Genomic DNA, 24,908 nt, shown 5'->3' with positions numbered 1-24,908 from the left:
CCCTCATCCACCCCTCACCCCTCCCCCCTCCCCCCCCCCCCGCTACCCTTCCATCCCATCAACACTCTTCACTATCACCATCTCCCTCGTGCACCTGCTATCTTGATAGGTTGATAGAAGCAACTGTAACACAAGAACACCATGTTACACAGGTGTTTGACTATGTTTGCTATAAACATCTGTTTGGTAACTTGCCGACAACATTACATTAATTGCTGGTATGCGTGTGTGTGTCTTCCATATGTGTCTTAACGCAAAAACTCAAACAAAAGTTCAATTTGAATTTGTGGCTGCCAAATACAAAATTACATGATTTTTGGCGGAGGTCAAAAGGTTAGCAGAACTTGCAGAAGTGAAAACTGAAGGTCAGTTTCTTGCATAGCTGCACGTACAGACTAAAAACACAAATTTATCGATGATCATAAGTTAACTGTTTAAGAAAAGGAATTGAAGATGGAGGTGCATGGACAGCAAAAGATAACAACATTAACAATTCTGTATGATCCCAATTCCACTTTTCATTTAAAGTTAACAACTTTAGCAATTCTGTGTGATCCCAATTCCACTTTTCATTTCAAGTTAACAACATTATCCATTCTGTATTTTCCCAATTACCCTTTTCATTTAAAGTTAACAACTTTAGCAATTCTGTGTGATCCCAATTCCACTTTTCATTTATAGTTAACATTATTCATTCTGTATATATGATCCCAATTACCCTTTTCATTTAAATTAGAAACATTAACCATTCTGTATGATCCCAATTCCCCTTTTCATTTATAGTAAACATTATTCATTCTGTATATATGATCCCAATTCCCCTTTTCATTTATAGTAAACATTATTCATTCTGTATGTATGATCCCAATTCCCCTTTTCATTTAAATTAAAAACATTAACCATTCTGTATGATCCCGATTCCACTTTTCATTTATAGTTAACATTATTCATTCTGTATGTATGATCCCAATTCCCCTTTTCATTTAAATTAAAAACATTAACCATTCTGTATGATCGCAATTGTTAGAGAGATTCCAAAGATCATTTTAAACCTAAGAGGATCAAAATTCCATATAATGCCATTTTAAATTCTGGAGAATGCTCTCATGAGCTATTGGAATCCAAAACGAGCATCGAAATTGAAATCAGAGAGAAACATTTTTTCAGCCGATTATTTTGTAAAAAAAAACAATTAGAATGATTTTCCTCCAAAATTTGGCCACAAATTTCATAAAATGATTTCAGATAATACTCTTATTAGCCTTGGGAATCGACAAAGAGCATCGAAAGTGAAAGAGAATTTTTTTTCAGCCGATTATTTTGTAAGGCTATATATATATATATATATATATATATAGCTTTATCATTATATTCCAACTTTGACCAAAATTCGAAAACTTTTAATTTTCCGGCCAATATTTTGGTAAGGTTATACCCTTATGATTTTTACCCTTATGATTCTACCTTAAATTTACCCTTATGGTTATACTCTTATGATATTTTTCAACTTGGCCAAAATCGCCACTTTTTTATTTCTCCCCAAAGTCATGCGTGGGATCGGTGGCGCCCTTCTGATTACCTGCCATCAATAATCATCTCTAATCCATCCCTAGTGTTAAGATTTAAGCAATTTTATGACATAATATGACATATCATTTTAATATAAAGAGGCTTAAAATTCCATAGCATGCAACTGTTACCCTCACGAGAATACTCAAGTGAGGCACCTGAAATCGAACACGAGCACCGAAATTTGAAATTCGAAAACTTTTCTTTTCGGCCAGTTATTTTGTAAGGCTATAACGTAATGATTTTTTCAAAATTTCGAAAAAATTGTGACCTTTTGGTTTGGTTCCAAAATCATGCGTGGTATAGGTGGCGCTCTTCTGATCATCCAAAGTCAACGGTAGTCTCAACCTCTATTTGCATAGTGTATATTCGAGATGGTACGAGTAATAAGGAGTGTTAGCTCAGTGGTTAATGCCGGTGCCTTCCAATCATAAGGTTCCCGGTTCGAGTCACTCCAAGATTATTGTATGTCGTCCAGTTACAGAGTTGTAGACAATTGACAATTCATAATCATGGACGTTAAATATGAATCTAAGAGATCGACTTCGGTCAGCGTGCGGCTTTGAGAAGCCTATGAGGCTTCTTCGTGACATTTTTTTTTCTTATACTATCTAACATGCGGGAATCAAATCCTACTTCCGATATTACAATTAAATATAGATAAAGTTTCAAGATTTCCCGTTCTTATGTCAAGGCCTTCTGATTCGACTTTTACAACATTTAACCCATGTTTGCCATTGGTATCTTGTGACACCCCCATACAGAAATGTGCACAATGCAAACAGTATATTCCCGGACACTACTGAGCACCACATCACCGTGTCCCATGGGGGACTTCCCATAGGGTGCAGCCACAAATCAACGCACGCACCTATGGAAAGCCGTTTTAACATTTAATAAGGAATTTCAGATAACTCGAAATAATTTCAGATATCTCAGACATATACTGCAGGTTGCCCAGCAGGTCCCCATTTATACACCTGGGCGGAGAGAGGCAATGGAGATAAAGTGCCTTGCCCAAGGACACAATATCATAATCTGGCCAGGACTCGAACCTGCAATCCCTGGATCGCAAGTCCATTGCCATATCATTAAGACCACAACGTCCTAAATGTGTAATGAACACACGCACCTTCTGTAAATTTTTAATTCTCTCTGCATGTAAGCTAATAATTTTTCGACCTATTGTTGCCACCATTTTGTCCAGTAGATCTCTGTCGTTGCTAGGGAAGTTACTATTGCGGTACATAACCTTCTGGGTGTTGTGTTTGCCATCGCCATAAATCTTCACCTGAAACGAAAAAGGAAAGGTTAATGTTATTAAGTAGAACATTTCCGGATTGTTTCTGACATGGAAACACGGTAACCATTTCAAATTACCGATTCTCGCTTTACTGGTAAAGTTGTTCCTTAAGGACACTTGTTAATTACTATACAGTTTTATTCAAATCCCAAGATCATTCGCTGCCATGACATTTGCACATATTAGCAAAGGTCAGTTATTTACACAAAAAGCAGTATAGAGGTGAGTCTCCCAATACTAAACACGACCGATTAAATTAATCGACCCCAGCTCGTTTGCTCATCTTATTCAAGATTCCAGTACCCAAGGCGAACATTCAGCGGGTGTGTGTGAGTGTGTGTGTGTGTGTGTGTGTGTGTGTGTGTGTGTGTGTGTGTGGGAGGGGGCGCACGACCCTTTCAACCTCACACCAGTGGCGGCACCAACACTTTCAAAAATGGGGGAAGCAGACAGTTCGAGGAGGGGGAAACATTTTTAGGAATGCCAAAACGAACCTTTATAAAGTGCGCGTCACGGGATAATTTACACAGCTAAAGAACACGTCATGACACCCCTCCCCATCCACTCTTCATCGGCGCACCAAATTTTAATTTTTTAACTTAATAACAGAAACACATTCTAAAGATTCCGATTTCATTGTAATGTATTTCAAAGCATTTTGATGGCCTACAACCCAAATAAATTAACTTTGGACGTAAGGGAGGGTCAGCTTTGTCTTACCACATATTATGGGAGTGGGGCTGGGGGAGTATCATTATTGGGGAATAATTCCCCCATGCCCCCGCCCCCTTGCCGTTACTGCCCCACATAAAAGTATCAGTAGTTTTTAGCACCACCTTGCATGTAGACCTACCTATAGACCTAATTTATAACCTAAACAATCCTCAGAATGCACCATTTGACGTTTCTGTGTTTTAATCGATCAATCAATCAATCGCAACAATCATTATCAAAGAGATAAGGTTAGAAACATGATACTCAATACTGACATGAAATAATATGAGAATATGTCTTAAATCTCGAAGAGGTAGATCATACATTATTGAATAATTGAGGAGACTTAGTATAGGAAAGATTAACAACAAAAACGTGTGGAATAGAAGTCCCAGGGCAGCAAGGAAAACAAGCGAAAAATTAAACGAAGAAGAAGAAAGCAAGGAGTATAAGAACTGATAAACAAAGAAGGCAAAGGAAACCCCACCCCACCTTTTGTCTCTTTGACAGTTTGTTAGCCTTGCAGAAACCACACCAAAACACTATGCAACTCTTCTTTAACAGTATAGCAGTAATTGAGAATGGGTTGGTGTCGTTAGCATAAAGAATCATTGAGATCTTATCACTAGAGCCATGAAGGTAGAAGAGGACCAAGAATTCATTCCTGTGGCACGTCACAGACGAGTTTAGTTTAAGCTGAGTAAGGTTGCTAAGGTACTTTCTGAACCATTGCAAAGGACGCCCCCATATACAACGTATCTATCGAGCCTAGAAAGTAGCAGTGTGGTCAAAGCTTTCGAGAGATTAAGGAAAGCGCCATTCACGAAAGGACATTTTTTTGCGAAAGGTATGGGTGAGAAAGAGGAGGGTCTCAGAAGTATACATTTCCCCGGAAGAAAACCAAGCTGAGCAATAAATAATAATTAAAGCTATGTTTAGTAGAGAATTGAAAGGCCTGGTAAATACTCGGTGTTCTCAAGAATTGTGGAAAAGAAAACAAGGTAAATAGAATCAGCCTGTAATTAGAAATAATATGACGTCCATAGCTCTTGTGTATATGGGAACCCGATACACTGGGAGTTGCCTTCAAAGACCTTTCGGCCACAACCCCTCCAATTTAAAAGAAAAGCTACACATATATATATCGCTCGAATTTCGCTGACTTCACTTTGTGCATAGTTGGACGAGCGCCCTGAAGTCCGTAATGATCAAGCTGCGTGCGTGAGCGATCGTCATGTGAAATGTAGTCTTGGCAGAAGACTTTTCTACTTACACATTTCCTGTAAACCTCTCTTTGCTTTCCACTTGAGTTCCTTTTCTGCTAAACTTGGGTTTCCAAGAATCGTATCTACGTCACCTGACCTACGAGGGCAAATCTTGTGGCTGACCTAAAAATGAAGAGAAGGAGAAATAGAGTCGGCAAAACAAGAGCGCCCTCCCATCTCAACTTCACCATTAGGAACAGTCCATGCAGGTTATAGGCCTATAGTAGTGTCTTTAATTCCTAAAGTTTTCAAGAAAATTATCTTTAAGTTAAACCATGTAGTATTAGCTTCGGAGTGTTAGCTCAGTGGTTAACGCCGTTGCCTTTCAACCATAAGGTACCGAGTTCGAGTCACTTCAATGTCGTCCAGTTACAGAGTTGTTGACAATTGACACTTCATAATCATGGACGTTAAATATGAATCTAAGAGACTGACTTCGGTCAGCTTGCGGCTTTGATATGCCTATAAGGCTTCTTCGCGAGTTCCTACTTGCAGGAGGATCTAAAGTACATACATACATATAAGTAGGTTTTTAATTTTGTTGTATTGACTTTGGTACATTCCTTCCCATTGATGCGGTTAAAATTGGGGAAGCTTTGCATTTGAAGTTTGTAGTCAATAATTAGGCTCTGGTTGAAGGTTCGTTTGGTGCAAAACTGTAAGAGTATGTCTTTACATCGATCTATTTGGAATCTATGTTTTGCGTTTAATTAAGCTTGGTAAAATTGCTTGACTTGGCGACTACACACACAGACAGGTAGATGTCAGTTCATTGAGAAAACCCGTATAAAGAATTATGACCGAAACGTAGTACTAAATTTACAACTTTTAGAACTGATAAATTTTCTAACACTCTGCTGAGGGAAATTGGTACTATATATACCATCAAATTATTAGATGATAACGAATATAAGTACCTGTATAGTAGTGATTGTCGTCGCATAAATTTATTATATATCCAGGTATAATTACTATACACGAAAATTGATTGGGAAATTTCCTGGTATCAATTTCTACCCCAAAGACAAGAAAACAGTAAAGCGCAAAAAAAAAAAAAAAAAAAAAATGATAACGGCGTGGTGACAATATAATTAAACCATTCAGGTGACTATACACAGATTGGTGTGTTCACTGTGCAAACTAATATGGTGACTACTGACTATGTATACACGTGTGGTGGTGACTATGCGTGAAGTAATGGATTGACCGTACAGATGGTGGAGGGAGAGAGGTAGAGACTAAATGCAAAGGGGGAAGGGGAGGGGTACGGTCAAGGTAGAAATTCGTAGAGACCGGGTAAAATAATAAGGAGCTCCATATGCATAAATTTCAGAGAGTGAAATCAAATTGTTGGAACAGATGGAATAATCAGTACAGATGACATACTCAGTACAGATGACATACTCAGTACAGATGACATACTCAGTACAGATGGTACACTGTATGGTAGACTAGGAAGGAATGGTAAGTGGGTGATGACCCGGAAGTGGGTCAGTGGGGGTGGGGTGGGGTGGGAGTGCTAAAACAGTACAAATTTCATCAGGTTAGGAAGTCTTTATTGGAACAACCTTGTGTTTAGACCTAATTATATTTAAATAATATATAGTCTAAATATGTATCAGAATCTACCATTTGACAACTAAACTTCGATTTTTTTGGAGGAGGGGAGATTATACCCCCACATCACCGTACATGGGAATCGTATTCACCGACCCCCCCCCCCTAACTACACCCCTCATATTTAATTTTAAATCCACCTATGCATGCCCGTCCGTTAAGGTTCATACCCCTACCTAACTCAATCGGTGCATGGAAGCTCGCAATCCCCCCCCCCCACCGCACCCCACCCCACCACCACCATTGAAATAATCTGTACGTCACCGACATGCACAGGTTCCAAAGTATCGGCGGTGCATTTGTTCTAAATGGAAACGTATACTCAAGATCTCCTTGTTACACACTAACTTCATAATGAAATGAATATCTCAATTTATGGGGTAACACTATATATACTTACTTTCTTTCCGATGACTTTTTCGAATGCGGAAATCATTTCAAGTACTGTATATGAAATACCGGTGCCTAGGTTGTAAATCTTAAATCCACATTTCTCTTTAGTTTTGCTTAAGGCTGCCACGTGACCAGCGGCTAGATCAAGAACATGAATGTAATCCCGGGCACCTGAAAAAAACAGACAATTCAGAATGTATTATTGTATGTCCGCCTCAACCGTTTGAAAGTGGAAGAGGATGGAGAGGGGCGGGGAGGGGGCAGGGGGGAGTTCGGTTCTGCCCCGTCCATTTTCAACTATAGGGATACCACTTCACGACAGTGCTAACTTATATAGCTAGATGATCCTTGGTATAAACATAACGAAAAGTGCTAGACAATTAATGATCATTGTTTTATTTCTTTATTATTCACAATCCGTCGAATTTTCGATATTTTTTTTTCTAATTTTCGAGGAAATAAGTGAGAATATTTATGAAACATTGAAATTTTTAAAGTTTATGTGATAATTCGTAATGAAAAGCCAAAAGGAAAAAGACGTTTTTAAGATACAAATTTCGAGGAAAAAATATTCAAAATTTCAAAAAAAGCTAACAAAACACAAAATATTGGACACATCTACAAAATAGAGACGATTTCACAATTCAGGAAAAGCGGTGTGTGGGTGTGGGGTGACGGTAGGTAGGGTTCTGATAGGGGATTGGTATCGAGTACAGAACCGACACCAACTTCGCACCCTTGCCCCCGTAGAGAGAAATTGAAGAACCACATATACACTCAGAATTGACACAAACAACCACAGACACGCATATAAACCAGTAACAGACAAACACACACACATATATTCGCCGACACACTACAACGACGACATCTATAATGGCGGGCGGCAAGTACATGACCGTAAAAGGTATACAAAACAGTTTTAAATGAGTTCACATGACATCACTTCACATGCACTGTGTCAAGTTTTGTCTTTGGTTTGGCCCATAGCCAGAGTTTGAACATTTCCACTGATGCCCGTCCTGGTGAGGGTGTCCCCTCCCCTTTTCGAAGTGTTTTTTTTGGGGGGGGGGGGTTGGTAAGGGTGCTATCATTTTTATCATTTTAACTACATTCATATGAAACGAGTATTCATTTCTAGCGCGTGTTATTAAGTGTAAGCTATTTGGAAGAAACAGCTGAAAAAACACCCGCTCCCAAAATGGTTAGGGGCGTGTGTTTGATAAGTTAAACCATATCATTTTGATATCATTTTGGTCGAAAGATCTCGCATCACTTGCTTACGTTGATATATTTCTGCTTCCAATCATAGTAATTCAATCGAATCAATTCGTTATTTACTTTAATAGGCCTACTATATAATTTGCAGTTTGCAGTTTCAAGGTCGTAAACATCTTGTTTTGTTTCTTATTTTATTATTTATCTGAGGGTCTGATCAGACTAGATTTGGTGGTGGCTTCACCTGTCCCGTCTTTGGTGTCGTAGTCATTTCCAAAGACTCGCAGTACCTCTCTCTTTCCGCTGGCAACCTGAGCAGTGTAAGGCATCAAATTGTCTGGTTCACCGATTGGGTTCTCGCCAATCTCACCGGATTTGTGAGCACCGACGGGATTGAAGTAGCGAAGTAAAATGACATTCCATTCCTAAAATAGAAAAAGAAATAGTCGGCATGAAGATGCACGCAAAAAAAAAACTTTCCGCTCAAATCATTGACACATTACGAAATATATCATTTGCAAGTGTGCTGCTTAACTGATTTGCAATTACTGAAGTTGTCCTCCCCATCCCCTCCATTACCCTTACTCTTACCCTTACCACCACACTCCTACCCCACCCCTACCCCACCCCCACTCCTACCCCACCCCACCCACCACAAGGAGCAACCCACAAAATCAACTCAAAAGTTTTCGACGGAATGAATCGGTTTTTGTGCTGTATTCAACAAAAGGGCGTTTTTTTTAAATACAATTTTCTTAAAAAAAATTTTAACATCCCACACAACAGGGACATTTTAAAACGGTCATTTTCATGAACAAAAAGGGGCACTTTTAATGTATGAAAAGGGGCACTTTTGATGTTGTTAAGACTGGATATGTACATGCCACTTGGCTCCTCAATACACGGGCTCTGTAGTCCCTGGTGAGAACGAAGATTAATCTCAAGCACCAGAACCAGGAAAAAATTCAGAGAGTACAATGAACGTCTTTTATTTTCAGAAAAGAAGAAATTGCAAAAGATGAATAAAAGAAGATATTTTCATAGCCCAATAAATATTCGATAAGAGTTTGGGTTTTGATACTAGTAAGAACAAATATTCAAGGGGTCGCTTTTGCGACCCCAAAACGCTAGAACATTTTTTAACATTACGTGAAGAAATAAGAGTTGCGAGAAATTCGGTAATGTCTAGTTTTCTTTCATAAATGTTGGGTTACCTCCACTTTCTGTATATCTGTTAATATTTGTTCCAGAAAGTACTTCGTTCTTCCGTAGCTGTTGGTAATGTTTTGTCCAACTGGGTGATTCTCTGTCATTGGAAAGTGTTGCGGCTTTCCGTAAACGGTAGCTGAACTCGAAAATATGAAGTTGATAACTTCAAATTCTTTCATTAGCTGGAAAGAATTAGAAACTAGAAGATAAAAAACAACGTCGCATAACAAGAGTCTTAAATATAAATAATTTTAGTATAACGTGAAACACCCCCACACCCACACCCACATAAGAGATACTGGATGTGTTCATATATACAATTTAACTAGAAACCATTAAACACCGAATGAATTATTGCCTTCATTTATTATATTGTAAACATATAACTTGTCTTGTGCATTGAAAAAAAAAGAAGAAAGAACGGACGAAAAAACTGAATTTCGTTCTTAGTCAATTTCCAGTTCTTGTAAATTAAAAACAAATGAGTTATGCTTTTTAATATTGTGTTAATTGTAATACAACAACGATAACATGATACGTACTAATTTCAAGGCCATATTTGGGGAGGGGGTGGGGGGAGGGGTCATTGAAAAACCTTCAAGTGGGTAGTGTAGAAAGTCCAGGATGATGATGGTCACTTGCCGAAAAACGAGGGCTTAACATAATTTTGTCTGTTTCGGCGTTCCATGTACAGTAATTACATAGATGCTTACCTGGATGAGGTTCAGGGTACCTGTGATGTTCACTTGATAGTAGGTGAGAGGAATCTCCTGTGATCTTCCAACTGCCTTCAGTCCAGCCATGTGGATCACATGAGTTATTTTATGCTGTAATATATAAGTATTTTGCAATGCAGAGTAAGTATAGACAGAATATACAGAATAATCGGAAGCTTGTCACAATTTGAAATATTTCTGCTTTCATACAGAAGTCTTTTATACAGAAGTCTTTTATTTATCTGCAAATTCATGGTACAGCGATAGGGCCCGAGAATGCATGTAGCCATGCTGACTAGGCTCTGAATTACTTACAACGTTTAGACTCTTCAAAGTGCCTTTCATTTATTAGTAGAGATATACACATATACATACATATAGGTATATATATATATATATATATATATATAGGTATATATATATATATATAGGTATATATATATATATATATATATATATATATATATATATATATATATATATATAAGAAATAGAGTTCTTGGTATTATTTCTCGACCCGTTAAAAATATCGCCATTGTTAAATTACGTCGTATAGCACATGTAGGCGTCCTTGTTGCCGGTCTTCTATCGTCAAACAGTCTAGTCATTGCTGAAGGTCCGAAGAGGACTAACATTTCCAATAAATATGGTAAAATTAGTATTCCTGCTTTGTCAACTGTGAGTCCTGCCTCATGTTATCTACTAAGCAACAAAAGCATATATAAAAATGAAAACATAAAACAATAACAGCATACCTCTTGAAATATTTTCCTCATTCCTTCAATATCCAGGAGATCGACTCCGTAGAATGGTACAGTTTTGCCCGTTAGGCTTTCTACACTTCGAATACTCTCTGCTTTGCCATCCTTACCTTTATGAAAAAAAGCAAGTTATAACACTTAAATCATATGTAAAACACATTTCTGGCCGTTAGAGGTGCAAATGGAATCCCATTTTGGTCAAAAATATCCTTAAAAGTAATTTAAAAAAAAAACTTAAAAGTTTTTCTCAGTCTGTGTCATATAGGCCTATCGGTATAGTATACTGGAATGAATGGACAGCCATTGTTAACATATAATAACAAGTACAACTTAAGGGGAAACTGAAAACGGTCTATGTGATACAAATGGTTCTATAAATGATTCATATAGTTGTGTATATGTATAGGCTAGATTTAATTTACTAAAATAACTAGATTTTGTCCTTTACTAACTGTTCTATTTAGCCCAGCATAATTTGTTTCATATTAAAGGAAGAGTTCATACTGAGATACCGCCGTAAGGATGGGTGCATATGGTGGGGTTGGAGGGACGGGATAGGTGAGGGATATTTTTCTGGTCTGGTCGGAGAGTTCGATGGTTTACTTATTCATCTTCCCTACTTTAATTATATCCTCCTTCTTACTGTCATTCTTACTGTCTTCTTATTGTCATTTTCTCTAGGGGAGGGGGCCTATATTTTTTCCCATGCCCACGTGTGTTTCTTGAACTCTTCATTTTATGCTGTTGTTCGTCTTCGTAATGTCCTCAACTTCTCGTTATTTACAATAAAGAAACAATTATATGAAATGAAACAAATCGAACCTGGATCGGTGTCATTATTTGACATCAATGTTGCAAGCCTTCCCCATGTGACTGTGCTGATCTCATAAATTAAAACTCCCGCGTGAACTCTTCAACCAATCGGATTGCTTTAAAAGCTGTAGCTATTTCAAACAATTTCTTTATTTAATTCAATTCCAATTCTCGACGCATGCGTACTATTTAACCAATCAACTCACCTTTAATTGCATTAAAGCAGTTATCCATAGCAACCACATTGTATCCATGATCTAGAAGTTCAACCACTGTATGGCTGCCAATGAACCCAGCTCCTCCCGTGATCAGAACGGTATCTTTTCCATTCATCATTACAGCTATAAGCTAGCGACGGTCTCTGCCAATTGAAACGAGGCATAAATATATGAAATCTGTTTTTTCATTCTGTTCAACGATTGTAGCAAACATCACGAATTGAACAAACAAACCATCTTATGTGAGCAATGTCTTGGAGCAAGGGAAAGTTTAGACAGTCAATATAATTCGTTTCACTCATATCTCAGGGTAGGGGCAAGATGTCTATTTTGTTTTGTCTAGATATAAGTTATAATTCCTGGCACCATAATATCATTTTAATACGTCTGGAAAAGTTGAAGAATATGTTCCGTTAGAACCCCGGCGCTCTGTCCTAAAACTATAGTTCTGATTTTGTTTGCTTCTTCTACATTTCATGATAATCTCTATGACAGGGCAATTTATCAAACAAAGTTATCGAACCATTGAAGGGTTTATCCGACAGAAATCGTGCATTTCCATGAACAAAGGAAAGCATTTCCTTCGTACGTATATGATCCTTCACAATCAAGAACATTGTCCTATATATATATATATATATATATATATATATATATATATATATATATATATATATATATATATATATATATATATATATATATATATATATATATATATATATATATATATAGTAGAAAAGATGAGGACAACATGTAATGCCTTGAAATCCAACATAATATTTAGAATAGAATAGAAATAACTAAACGCTGCACAAATTTTCGGACACCCTGGTCCTTCGTCAGGCGTAAAAAGAGTGATTGAAATCACGATGGTCTACCGTAAAGGCCCGGTCACACTATACCGATTTTTTATCGGAATACTATCCGATTTTCCCGGAGGAATCGAAACAGCCTGTTTTCCGTTCGGGTCTTCTAGCCACTGTGATAAAGGACCTGATTTGCTATCTGTTGAGCCATTCCGATGTGGAATAGCCCTCTCCTAACTTTTGATATTGACTCCGTTTCCTTTTATCGGGTAGCTATCCGATTTCTCTTCCGATTTTTATCGTTTTTCGATGTGACGTCACTTCAGAATGTAGTCAGTTCTAGAACCCCTCAGATTTGAAGTAGGTATTCGAATATTCCACTGCATTCATTACATTCACTACCACAAACCTCACTCTTCGGCCTAAAATCGGAAAAATCGGACCGTATTCCGATAAAATATCGCTGTAGTGTGTCCGGGCCTTAAGCCCCAGACTGCTCGAAGTGCTTAAACCCGGAAAGAAAAGGTATATCCCTATTGAGACCATGACAGTGTGAACGTACTTTAAGGATCAATTCGACTTCCTTCAAGTTTCTTTTATTATGGTCAGACAAATTACCCAGGATTATGGCAAACTTAAGACAGTCGATATTGTGTTGTGGAAGATTAAAATGTTCACTGGAACATGCCACTGGAAAACTGGTTTTGTTGAGTCTGATTGTGCTTTTGTAATTATTAAGTCGTAAACGAAAGGGAGTGGAGGTTTGGCCAATGTATCAAGGGCGTAGGAACCGGGGGGGGGGGCTGGGGGCGCCAGCCCCCCAGTGAAAAATGTGGAGGGGCGGAAGTATCATTCCGCCCCTCCGCTTCGCAAGTCAGAAAACCCCTTTTTCATTTCCAAATGAGAAAAAAAATCTCATATGGAGCACCAAATTGCATCTAAGGCCAGGTGAAAATACAAAATTAAGTTTACAAAATGGAGTGGGTGTTGAAGTATGCTATATTGCACCAAATTGCATCTGAAGCCACCTGGAAATGCAAAAAAAATCCAAAGGGACACCCTCTCCCCTTAGACCCCTCCCCCAGGCCGGCCATCAGTCTTCAGCCCCCCCACTCAAAAGTATCTTCCTACGCCACTGCAATGTATTGTATATCAGGACAGAGAACACAAGTGATAAGATATATCACAAAGGGAGTGTCACAATTGTAAGGACCTGGATGTAAGCAGGGGCGTATCCAGGGGGGGGGCGCAACAGGCGCGCCCCCCCTATTGGCCGTCACCAAAAAAAAAAAGTTTAGCAAAAAAAAAAAATTGATGACGACCTTTATGTGAGATGTCGGTGATCGCTCAACCCCCCCCCCCCCTCCCGTATGCTTTATTTTTTGTTTGCCAAGAAAAGGTTCTGGCGGCATAATAGTTTTAGAAACATAGATGGTAATTGTGTTTGTATTATCACTATAAACACTAAGTGACATGCCAGCCATACTAAATTGTGCATTTTGTGTCCATATTTACTGGAAATGTTGCTTATTATTAAGGTCGAAAAATGGATCACATATGGCCATGGGCGGCGATCCTGGGTGGTTGGGGGATATATCCCCCCATGAAAATGGGTGGAGGGGATGTAATGCACCGTATCCCCCCACCCACCAAATGCAAGGGATAAGAATATTTTCATGCCTACATTTATGCATCTTGGTTAATGTACGGCTCTTTTTTAGCTTCATTTCTCGCCTATCATAAACGCAGTGCGATCTTTTCAAATAAAGCGTCTTTATAAAGCAAAAATAGTTGACTGTAGGCTTCATTGGCCCTATAACAACAAAATGTATTATTGCGCCCACGGTATTGATATAGTACATATATGCACCCTCATAGTATTCATATAGGCCCTATAGTAGGCCTACACACGTACATGTTCCCTCGAACAGCTGAGAATCTCATGTAACCAGGGTAATGCTTAATACACGTTTCACCTGGATGCCCTGGCAATCGGTACCTAGGAATGTAACTATGTGTAATTGTGTATTGCATGTGTCTAGGCCTATAATAGCCTGCACGAGGCCATTTTCTTCATCGAATAATATAAAAGAGCTCTCGAACATTCTAACGTTGCGCCTGAAACAAGATTGACAGGGGCAATTTTCCCAAAATAACACCCGAAATTAAAAAAAAAAGTATTTTGGATCCTGATTATGAGATATTTCGGACATGACATCCCTATTTTAAAGTTGGGTATATGCCGCTTGGAAACCTCGGGAAGTGCCGTTTCCGGCCATCTAGAGGGTTTGTTAATCCCAAAATTTTCTTGTACGCTTCGCGCCAACTCATGGTGGCGCTACGCTTAGATAGTCAACAAGGTCATATCCCCCCCACTCGGAAGTACGGATCGCCGCCCATGCATATGACACCATTTTGCATTTCAGCCCTTCTTCGAAAGCAAAAATTGTACACCCCTCCCCTTAGACCCATCCCCCAAGACGGCGGTCATTCATGCCTGACGCCCCCCCCCCATTGGAAAATCCTGGATACGCCCCTGGTAAGCACACCCCTGAAGGAGAGAGATGAATATCAGGGTCCGTCATCATGTGATGACAGACCTTACACCGGGGTTTAGCACATTATATATATATATATATATATATATATATATATATATATATATATATATATATATATATATATATATATATATATATATATATATATATGTATGTAGAGTAGGTTGGCGTCTATGTTGGCGCAGAGTGCTCTATGTCCATTGGACAGAGCGGAATATATGTTGATACTAGATGAGACTAGTGGAACACTAGTAGTTGTAACTCGGAGTTTCACGCTTTATAGCGATCTTCAGACAACAGAGTTGTCTGAAGATCGCTATAAAGCGTGAAACTCCGAGTTACAACTACTAGTGTTCCACTAGTCTCATCTAGTATCAACATATATATGTATGTATGTATATATATATATATATATATATATATATATATATATATATATATATATGTATGTATGTATATATATATATATATATATATATATATATATATATATATATATATATATATATATATATATATATATATATATATATAGATATAGATATGAGACTTCAACAAGACTTAGAATATGAGACTTCAACAAGCACAGTAAGAAATTATACAAAGCTGTATGTTCCAATATTTCGCCGGTTAAGGCTTTATCGAGGAATGAGGTACAAAACTATCGACTCCGTTTATATTGGTAAAAACTTAAAAACCAATTCTCCTGAGCTGAAACGCACCAGCGAACAAACTGTATTCGGAGCGCACAGACGGACCGGCAAGAGGCGAAAAGCTTAAATTTCCAATTGACGACCAGCACAGCCATTCATTAAGTTATTACTGGCTTTAATGGTGAGGGCTTCGATTATTTTTCTTTCACTGGTATTCGGTAAGTTGTGATTTGCCAATTGATTTGCCTTTGATGTTTTCTCCAGATTTCGGATCTATATTGTGAGTTTGTAAATGAGTGTATATGGTCTGTTTAGTCATACGTAGATGTTCTTTTATACTCGTTCCAATGGTACACCCCGTTTCGCAGATGTATATAGACGAGCAAAGATTGCATGTAATCTTGTAGACACAGTTTTTGGCTAAACAGTTATTCTTCTTGACAGCGATTTTGCAAGTGTCACAGTTGGGTGGGAAACCCTGTTTGTCACGTGGCGCGGAAAACAAACTCGCTGATGGGTTACCTGTCATGAAGTGTGTTCTCAGATTTGTAATGCCCGATCTGCTGATTGTTGCCAGGGTCTGCCGTTTGATGTTCTCGTTCACAAATGGTACTTTTAGGGTAAATTCTTTGATCTTCCGATGGTCTAGTAGGGATGTTTATAGTGTGTTTCATGGTTGACTTCACGAATTTTTTAGGATATCCGTTTCTTATGAAGTTTGTTTTTTACTTGTTTAAGAGACTGTGAACTGAGATCTGCGTTTACATGTAATATGAATCAAACCAGGGGCGGACTGAGCCGTAACTGTACCATTCACGAATCAGGTGACATCACGGTCGGCGCTTCGGACTCCTGCTTCTCAGCCATCCTCAGCATCGGAAGATTTTTTTTTTTCATTCAGGGAAAGAATTCGACCTTGCATTTTAACCTAAATTTAAAACCTAATTTATATTCTAAAAATGCATCATTTTGACGTCTACAAAGTTGAATTTCATCTTTTTCAATCCCATACAAATATTTAAATAGTTATTATCACAACCATGCGTGTGTAGACTTTATTTGTAGCCTACACTGTATGCTTCAGTAAGGACCCTTTCATGTCTTATTGACTTTACTAGCTTTTGGTCTAATAGGTTCCCTAATCACCCCTTCTAATAAGTCTTTGACGCCTTCAGAGCCAGTACACCAACTCCTTTTTTTTTTTTAAAAAAATTATGGATCCTCCCCGAAATCACCATAATAGTGAATGCGAACAATTATTCTTATATATACGCTAGAATGAACAGCATTACTGCCCTATTTGAGATGGTGCACATATACAATATATGTACGTAGTTGGTAAACCCGGGGATTACTAAAGCTATCGTGAACCAACCGATCATTATATGTACCAACGGGGGGTCAAACAGTGCAGTGAGATGCGGGATGTATAGGATCAGTATATGCCTTAACGTTTTCGTTCTTCATTCCGATTGACATCTGATCCTTCCGTCAGTTGAAGATGGTTGTAACTTGATGACCGATAAGCAGTTACAGGTGAAGAGTTTAACGAGATCAACAGTGAACACATGATTTATGCCAAATAGCCGAGATTTCATGTCAATAATAAACAGATCCATCACCCAACCGTTCCCCCACACCCCCCTCCCTCCCTCTCTCTCCCCACAATTTGCAAATCCAAAGGACGGAAAACTCCGCTCAAATTTGAACAGGTCAAGGTAATCTTGATTCCTGCAGGTGGTGTTTTTGTAGCCGGATGAGTAATGATTGTCGAAACGGACACTCTGACGCGATAAAATTCACGCTTTTACCACATTTGCGGGACTGCGAAAGAAAATCTCAAACGGAATGATTCTCTTTCAAGAAAGTGAACACAGTGAGTATTTAATACAATCGCTTACATAACATATAGCAAAGATAATGACTTACCAGGTGAGAAAAATGTTCAGTCGGCACGTCAAGCTTCTGTTGGAGATATTCCTGCGATAACTGTGGAATCTGAAATAGGTGTACAAGTATCTATCGAAATGATTCTCTTTCACAAAACGACTGAAGCGAACCATTTTCAACCTGACAATAAACTAATAGTGATGTTTCTTCGATGCTATTGGTGGATTTAAAATCATGAATATTCATTACTAGCCCCCCCCCCAAAAATGAAAAATAAAACTTACGTGTACTAGAGAAGTTCGTGTTGAAAATGATTCCCCGTCCTGTGTATTTGTAATGGTACTTCTTCGGCAAAGTCACACGATATGAAAACTCCTCAGCATGAAAAGCAAACTGCCTATAACTGATCCACTCTCAACCGCCGATCTTCTCCAGGGGCGTAGCGAAGGGGTTTTTGTTGGGGGGTGTGGAGAATTTGATTTGCCGACGGATCTGGAAGTGGTGACTGAAATGGGGGAGGGGTCTAACGGGAGGGGGTGTACCCCTCCCCTTTGGCAATTTTTTAGTTTTGAAACGTCCTTAGATGCAATCTGGTGCATATTTTAAGTCAAATTTGATTTGCCGACGGATCTGGAAGTGGTGACTGAAATGGGGGAGGGGTCTAAGAAATTTTTTAGTTTTGAAACGTCCTTAGATGCAATCTGGTGCATATTTTAAGTCAAATTTGATTTGCCGACGGATCTGGAAGTGGTGACTGAAATGGGGGAAGGGGGTCTAAGGGGAGGGGGTATACCCCCTCCCCTTTGGAAAATTTTTAGTTTTGAAACGTCCTTAGATGCAATCTGGTGCATATTTTAAGTCAAATTTGATTTGCCGACGGATCTGGAAGTGGTGACTGAAATGGGGGAGGGGTCTAACGGGAGGGGGTGTACCCCTCCCCTTTGGCAATTTTTTAGTTTTGAAACGTCCTTAGATGCAATCTGGTGCATATTTTAAGTCAAATTTGATTTGCCGACGGATCTGGAAGTGGTGACTGAAATGGGGGAGGGGTCTAAGGGGAGGGGGTCTACCCCCTCCCCTTTGGAAAATTTTTAGTTTTGAAACGTCCTTAGATGCAATCTGGTGCATATTTTAAGTCAAATTTGGCACGGAAGAAGCTCCCGTTCTCCTTTTCTCTATTCAGCTTTCCTTCTTTCTTCCCCTTCCGCTCTCTTCACCTTTTCTCCTTTTGCCGACAGACCCAAAATTTGCCGACAGCGACCAAATTATTGGGGGGGGGGGTGTGACACCCCCACACCCCCCCGCTCGCTACGCCCCTGATCTTCTCGCATCGAGACTGCATGAGCGATCATTACTTCAAATGTATTAACACGGGTTCCTTATAGCGAGGGAATAGTTACCACATATTCTTAACCATGCAAACAATGCCGCTTCACGATTTTAGCGAAAAGACTCACTAATACAGTATACTAGCCTTAAATAGGGAAGCTATCGTTCGCGTCCATTAAATCGTCTGTTATGCGATAGCATTTATAATGTAACAAAGCGCTTACGATTAATATTGCTATATCGATTATAGCTCACTGCACATGGTAAACAGTTCTTATTATATAAGTGTCAGGTAAATATTCACACTTATTTCAGTGTTAGATTAACCCCTATATAGCATTTCCTTCGTGTAAGGTCGTTCACATACAATTTAAGGAAGGTCCAGTTTATTGCTTAAATCTATTTCTCTAAAAGTTCTGATCTTTAACTTTCTAGATGAGGAGCATTGAACTATGGTCAATCACCTGACGTTAACTTGGATTTCAAGTCATAACCTAGATTTACAAGTCAATAATGTGATTAAACTAGGACAATAAAATGATATTGAGATGTACCCTTGTTGTCAGGGCCTGCAGAAACTCGAAAACCACTCTGACATTAATGACCTCCTCTGCACCTCCCCCCCCATTCCTCCCTTCCACAAAATAAAAGAGAGAAAAAACGAGCTACGTCTAAGCTTTTCGGTAATTGAGAATGTGCAAAGAGGGAATTTTCTGTTTCAAAATTGAAGTTGCGACCTTATTTTTATTGAAATGAAAAACACAACTAACAATGGGGCAACTTCCCCTCCCCCCACCCCATCACTTCATCACACCAGTTCTATGCGTGTATTTATTTTATTTTATATATAGCAATAATAGTATCTGGATCTCCCTATATATTTTAGTTCTAAATTCGGCGTTGAGTGTTATATTTAGGCGGTGGGACATCGCTATACATATCCAGGTACGCTAGCCTATCATGTGCTGGGATTGCCTTGTTCTGAGATTTTATCGTGTAAACTTATCACCAGCAAAACTGAAACCTTTAAAACAAGCTGTACTATGGCATATGAGATATATAATATCTCACTATATGATTAAGATACTCACGTCAAAAACACACACACAGACACACACACACATGGCGGTTTTAACTTCATGCAGTGTATAGCGTATCCTCGCATCAACATCCTTATTATTTGTAAATGCGGGTCAGAATCTTTCAAGGGCAGTGAGGCATGTGACGTAGATATTAGGGACCCAAAATAACAAAATCACTTTAATGGATCCTCTGTGCATTCTGTTCCACAATTTCATTAGTTAAATGTTTCACCGATTTTCTTTCTCATTTCTCAACTAAAGGGCGCTTAAAAAAACAAAGAAAAGGAAAAAAGAAAGTGCACTAATTAATTACCGAAACGAAAAAGGGGTATTTTTCATTAACATAAGAAAGGCACTTCTATTCTTTGGGGTGATATGAGAGGTTAGTTAAAAGTTTTATTTATAAATTTGGGGTGTGGGGGGGGGGGTGATATTGTAGTGAGAAAATTACAAAAAGAAAAAAAAAATTGATGACAACAAAGATTACTTCTGAATGGGTTAATATGTGTGCTTTGAGACATTAAACTGCATGTACCGTTATAGACATAGGCAAAAATGTAGTTTCTTGACCAGGGGTAGCCTATACAACTTACCGCCCACACCCATGTTCAAATGTCACTCACGCATACACGACCGTTTTCCCGGTACATAAATAATAGCTATATATAGTCCAGTCAATCTAGGAAAAACACGGGTGCACCTCAACTTCATTGCAAAAGAATATGTAGTGGCGGTATTCGACAGACAGGTCACCTTGTGACAAAATGTATTGAAAATATACATTCATTGAGGCTAAATAACAACATTTTCAATTCCAAAATTGCCATTTTGAGTATTTTCTTTCAAAAAATCGAACTGCAGCTGGAACGCACGCAGCTTATCAGGACTGTACACAAATGTAAATATACACGACAATAGACGCAACACAAGGCTCCTTGCCGTTTGTGCACCTAAACATGCGCGCATGACCGACGTCAGGAATCTATAAGCCTCTGACAGTAGATGTTCGAATAGTAGTTAGGGTCCATACAGATCAAGCTATTTATGAGACGGAAAGTAAATCTAAACAATGTTATCATCCAAACCTAAGTAATTATTCTCAAATTTACCTTAAATGCCCGTTATATTGGCCTTCTGTTTTCTACGGAACGCCTATCTCTTCGAACTGACTACGGGTTAAATAATATGTTAGTAGCTCCAGGTCATCGTAAATTCGATGACGTCACATGACCCTCCATGGTTGGTACGTTTTTAAGCACAGTGCCAAACTGGGACTGTGTTACACTATTAATTGGCATTGAGTTTGGTCATAGTTAATAAGGTTTCCACAATTTGGCCTCTGGTGACTCCAAATGACCTTAGACCTCCACAAAAACAATAGGCTTCTTCTAATTAATTTGGTACTTCTTCACACGAAATTGATCCAAGCTTTCCTTCTTGAAATATCGTGTTTATAAGGTTTTCACAACTTGACCCCTCGTGACCTCAAATGACCTTAGACCTCCACAAAAAAAAAATAGGCTTCTCTTACTCAATGTGGTACACCAACTCACTACATACGAGATTGGTCTAAGCTTCCCTTCTAGAGATATCATGTTTACAAGCAAGGCGTCACACACACATACAACCCACGTACTCATCCGCCTGCAAGACTGGGTAGGTTGCGATAATCATCGAAACCAAAAAGGTTCATAATGTCGTCTGCAGTAAAGTACACATTGGCAACCCCGTAATACAGGTGAACCGTTGCCGGTGATGTACGCGCTAACTTGAACACTCCCCCCCCCCCCCCCCCCCAAATGTGTTTGCAGCAAGCTTTTCACTATTTCTGCATCATAGATTTCTGTCTATATTTGATATGTTTGAAAGGATGATTACATTTACTTGCTAATGTTTAGAACAATTCCTTTGCAATTAGTTTCAGGTTTAACTATACATTGACTGGACTATACTGACATACAGTGGACTAGATCGATTAGAAGAGATTAATAAGAAACAAATGTACAGGTTGACTGTGTGTGATGAAAGAGTTATTTTGCATTTAGTAGTATGCTCATCTTATATTTGTTTATCTCTTAGTAATGAACATTTGAATATTTTTCATTTCATGTTAAGCTCACTAAAGTCATCTGTAGCCTGTTACCATGGAGATATTCCCAAGATCGTAATGCACCCTTGGAGGTGTTTACTCCTCAATTTTTTACTCCATCATAAATAAATTGGTGTTAACATGATCTACACTTAACGTTCCAGAGCAATGGATTTTCAGATACCCCCTCTCGGTGCCAGACGGCTGTCACCCCCACCCCCCCCTCACTGATCTGTGTCACAACCATGTATACAATACTTCACAGTTACACGACACTATTCTGCGCATCCTTGAAATATTGGTATCCCCTCCAACTCAGAATTAAACCCAGTAACTAATTGAGGCATATAGTCAACGGTAATATAATAGTAATATAGCAGTATAGTAAACTATACTGCTATATTATACGAGTCTCAATGGCAGTATTTGCAGTGTGCACATAAAACCTGACAATGGATCTGTACAAGTCTGTTTGTTGGCATTCTGATCGTGTGACAGATGTTTAAACCGATTGTTGCTTGATCGTTAGTCCGTGGCAAATAACACAAAAAAGAATATACAATTCGTAACTGTATTTAACGTTTTCGACATGCGATTAAATTAGACAGATATGTAACAGTTTGAGAAGAAAACAAAATTAACACAAAATAGATCTACTAAAAGTATGAAAAATGTTAAGAGTAATTACAAGTCTTAAAGAATTTTAACAATTTTTGACATCACTTAGCTTGTCCTCTTCCTTCGGCTAAACCCCGTTCCCAACCTTATTGAACAAAAGGGGACTATCTAAGCTATTGAAATTTGACAATATCTCGCTATGACATGACCGTTTTGATTCGTCCTCAGAACTCTGATGACATCATTATGCTGGCTTAAACATAACTGTCTGTATCTTGCTTCCAGAATATTTTTGTGACTGTTAAGCCACAAAATTTAGGTTTGATATGTTGTATAGGCATTTTGACAAAGTACTGATATATCAGTGCAACTTGTATTTCTCTAGCACTAATATTTTTTGAGAAATGGAAATAAACAATCCCAATGTAGCCACAGGGAAGGCTGTTTCAATCTACACAAATGGAATGTACGTTTAAAGGATGATTTCAGGCACAAAATGGATGTTTTGTAGACCGGTGAAAACACTTACAATCAGTCCAGATTGTTCTTCTATGTCACTTTTAATTTGTGAGGTGACCCTTTAAACTTCTGAGGTTCATCAATTAAAGTGGCTGAACTACTTAGTCTAACACACAGACCACTACATGTAAAGTCAGTTCATCAGATGCAACACTAAACTCAATACGAATCTTATGGCCTTCAATGACATGATTAACAAATGCATTATAAAGGTGGAAAGGCCAAAATGTTGTTAAATGTCATCCCAACGGTGATGTGTCGTTCATGTCATGTTACAAGAACATGGCTTGGCTTACTGCCTAGAAATATATGACACATTTTAGCCTTAATGAAGCATTCCAGACATTATGCAAACTTTAAAAAAAAAAAATGTCTTGAAAACCTTCCCCCTCCCACCCCCCACCTCCGCCCTCTGGTCTCTTGCACTGTAACATATCAAGGCTTAACTTCTGCCAAAAAGTCAGCTTTAATGGTGCACCTTGAAAATTTTAACTATAAGTCATATTTAAAAAGTTAATAAAAATCAGGCTAATTAGGAGTTGTAAAATAAACTTGGAAATAGTGAAATGCATATAAACCTACACAAACCTTGATGCAATAAAGGTAGAGGGCTACAAAAATAAACTGAAATCAAATGAATAAATTACGAGATGAATGAACGAAAATATACTATTTACCACAATAATGTGTGGCATGATCTATCAAAGATAAAAATAAACTTATTACCATCTACTGTGAACTTAACAGAGGAAATTAAATATTGAACACAACAGTGACTGAATTTCAGTTCATTTATCGGTTAACTATTAAGATTAAAGGAATGTTAATGGCATCCCCATTTTTTTTCTTCTTTGAGATATCTTCTAGAACTCCTATCTATCTCTGTGACCAAATTGTCATAAAAGACACTATTACTCTTGTAACTAGAACGCTGATATGGCCATATCATTAGGTTGTGATGTAAATAATGGTATTCATTAGCACATCTGTGCAATACGTGCGTCCTTTAAATTTTTTAATGAATTCCAGTATGAGCGCGTTACGGTCGGTTGAACTCCCGAAATCAGATGACCCACTGTCACATGGCAGTCACATGACTGTCACAAATCCCTCATTAGGCTTGCCCATGTTTAATTTTATCTATTTGTCAAGCTACTATGACCTGCACTGACCAACGCCCACCCACCCTCCCCATCGCCGACCCTGCAGGAATCAAGACTGCGAATAGGATAACGTACAAATCATCAGCATACTTTCTCTGCAAATTTACTCCTATGATTAGGAGTCAATGATAAGTAAAGCACTAGCTGGGATAGGACAGATTCAACATGCCTAATGCCTATCAGCGTACGACAGCAGGGCTTTCACAATAGCATTAAAGTTCAGTGAAAAATTATAGTTTTCATCGTTATTACCCGAAATGCTTTGATCAGAAATTTACTCAAAAATCGACGCAACTCGTAACATGGCATGACGGGATGGAGTGGGAGAGGAGAAGATATTGTTTGAAACATGTTAACCTTGATAGGAGATGGTGTGCAATACAATAGTTATAGTTATAT

At 38.5% G+C, this 24,908-nt stretch overlaps 1 protein-coding gene across 1 annotated transcript; it reads right to left on the bottom strand.

Annotated features, from left to right (window-relative positions):
- Positions 1 to 60: 60 nt before the first annotated feature.
- On the bottom strand, positions 61 to 18,416 carry LOC139974197 (UDP-glucose 4-epimerase-like). Its single transcript, XM_071981165.1, has 10 exons — positions 17,994 to 18,416; positions 17,749 to 17,817; positions 11,785 to 11,939; positions 10,760 to 10,875; positions 10,002 to 10,115; positions 9,294 to 9,470; positions 8,324 to 8,504; positions 6,869 to 7,032; positions 4,860 to 4,974; positions 61 to 2,860 (listed from the first exon to the last, which is right to left on the bottom strand). The coding sequence occupies exons 3-10, from the start codon at positions 11,912 to 11,914 to the stop codon at positions 2,805 to 2,807; spliced, it is 1,053 nt and encodes a 350-aa protein (XP_071837266.1). The 5' UTR covers positions 11,915 to 11,939; positions 17,749 to 17,817; positions 17,994 to 18,416; the 3' UTR covers positions 61 to 2,804.
- Between the last annotated feature and the right edge of the window lie 6,492 nt (positions 18,417 to 24,908).

Source organism: Apostichopus japonicus, chromosome 9, assembly GCF_037975245.1.
Source record: "Apostichopus japonicus isolate 1M-3 chromosome 9, ASM3797524v1, whole genome shotgun sequence".
NCBI lineage: Eukaryota > Metazoa > Echinodermata > Holothuroidea > Aspidochirotida > Stichopodidae > Apostichopus > Apostichopus japonicus.
The sequence above is the reverse complement of the archived record's forward strand: the minus strand, read 5'-3'. Positions and strand labels throughout refer to the sequence as shown.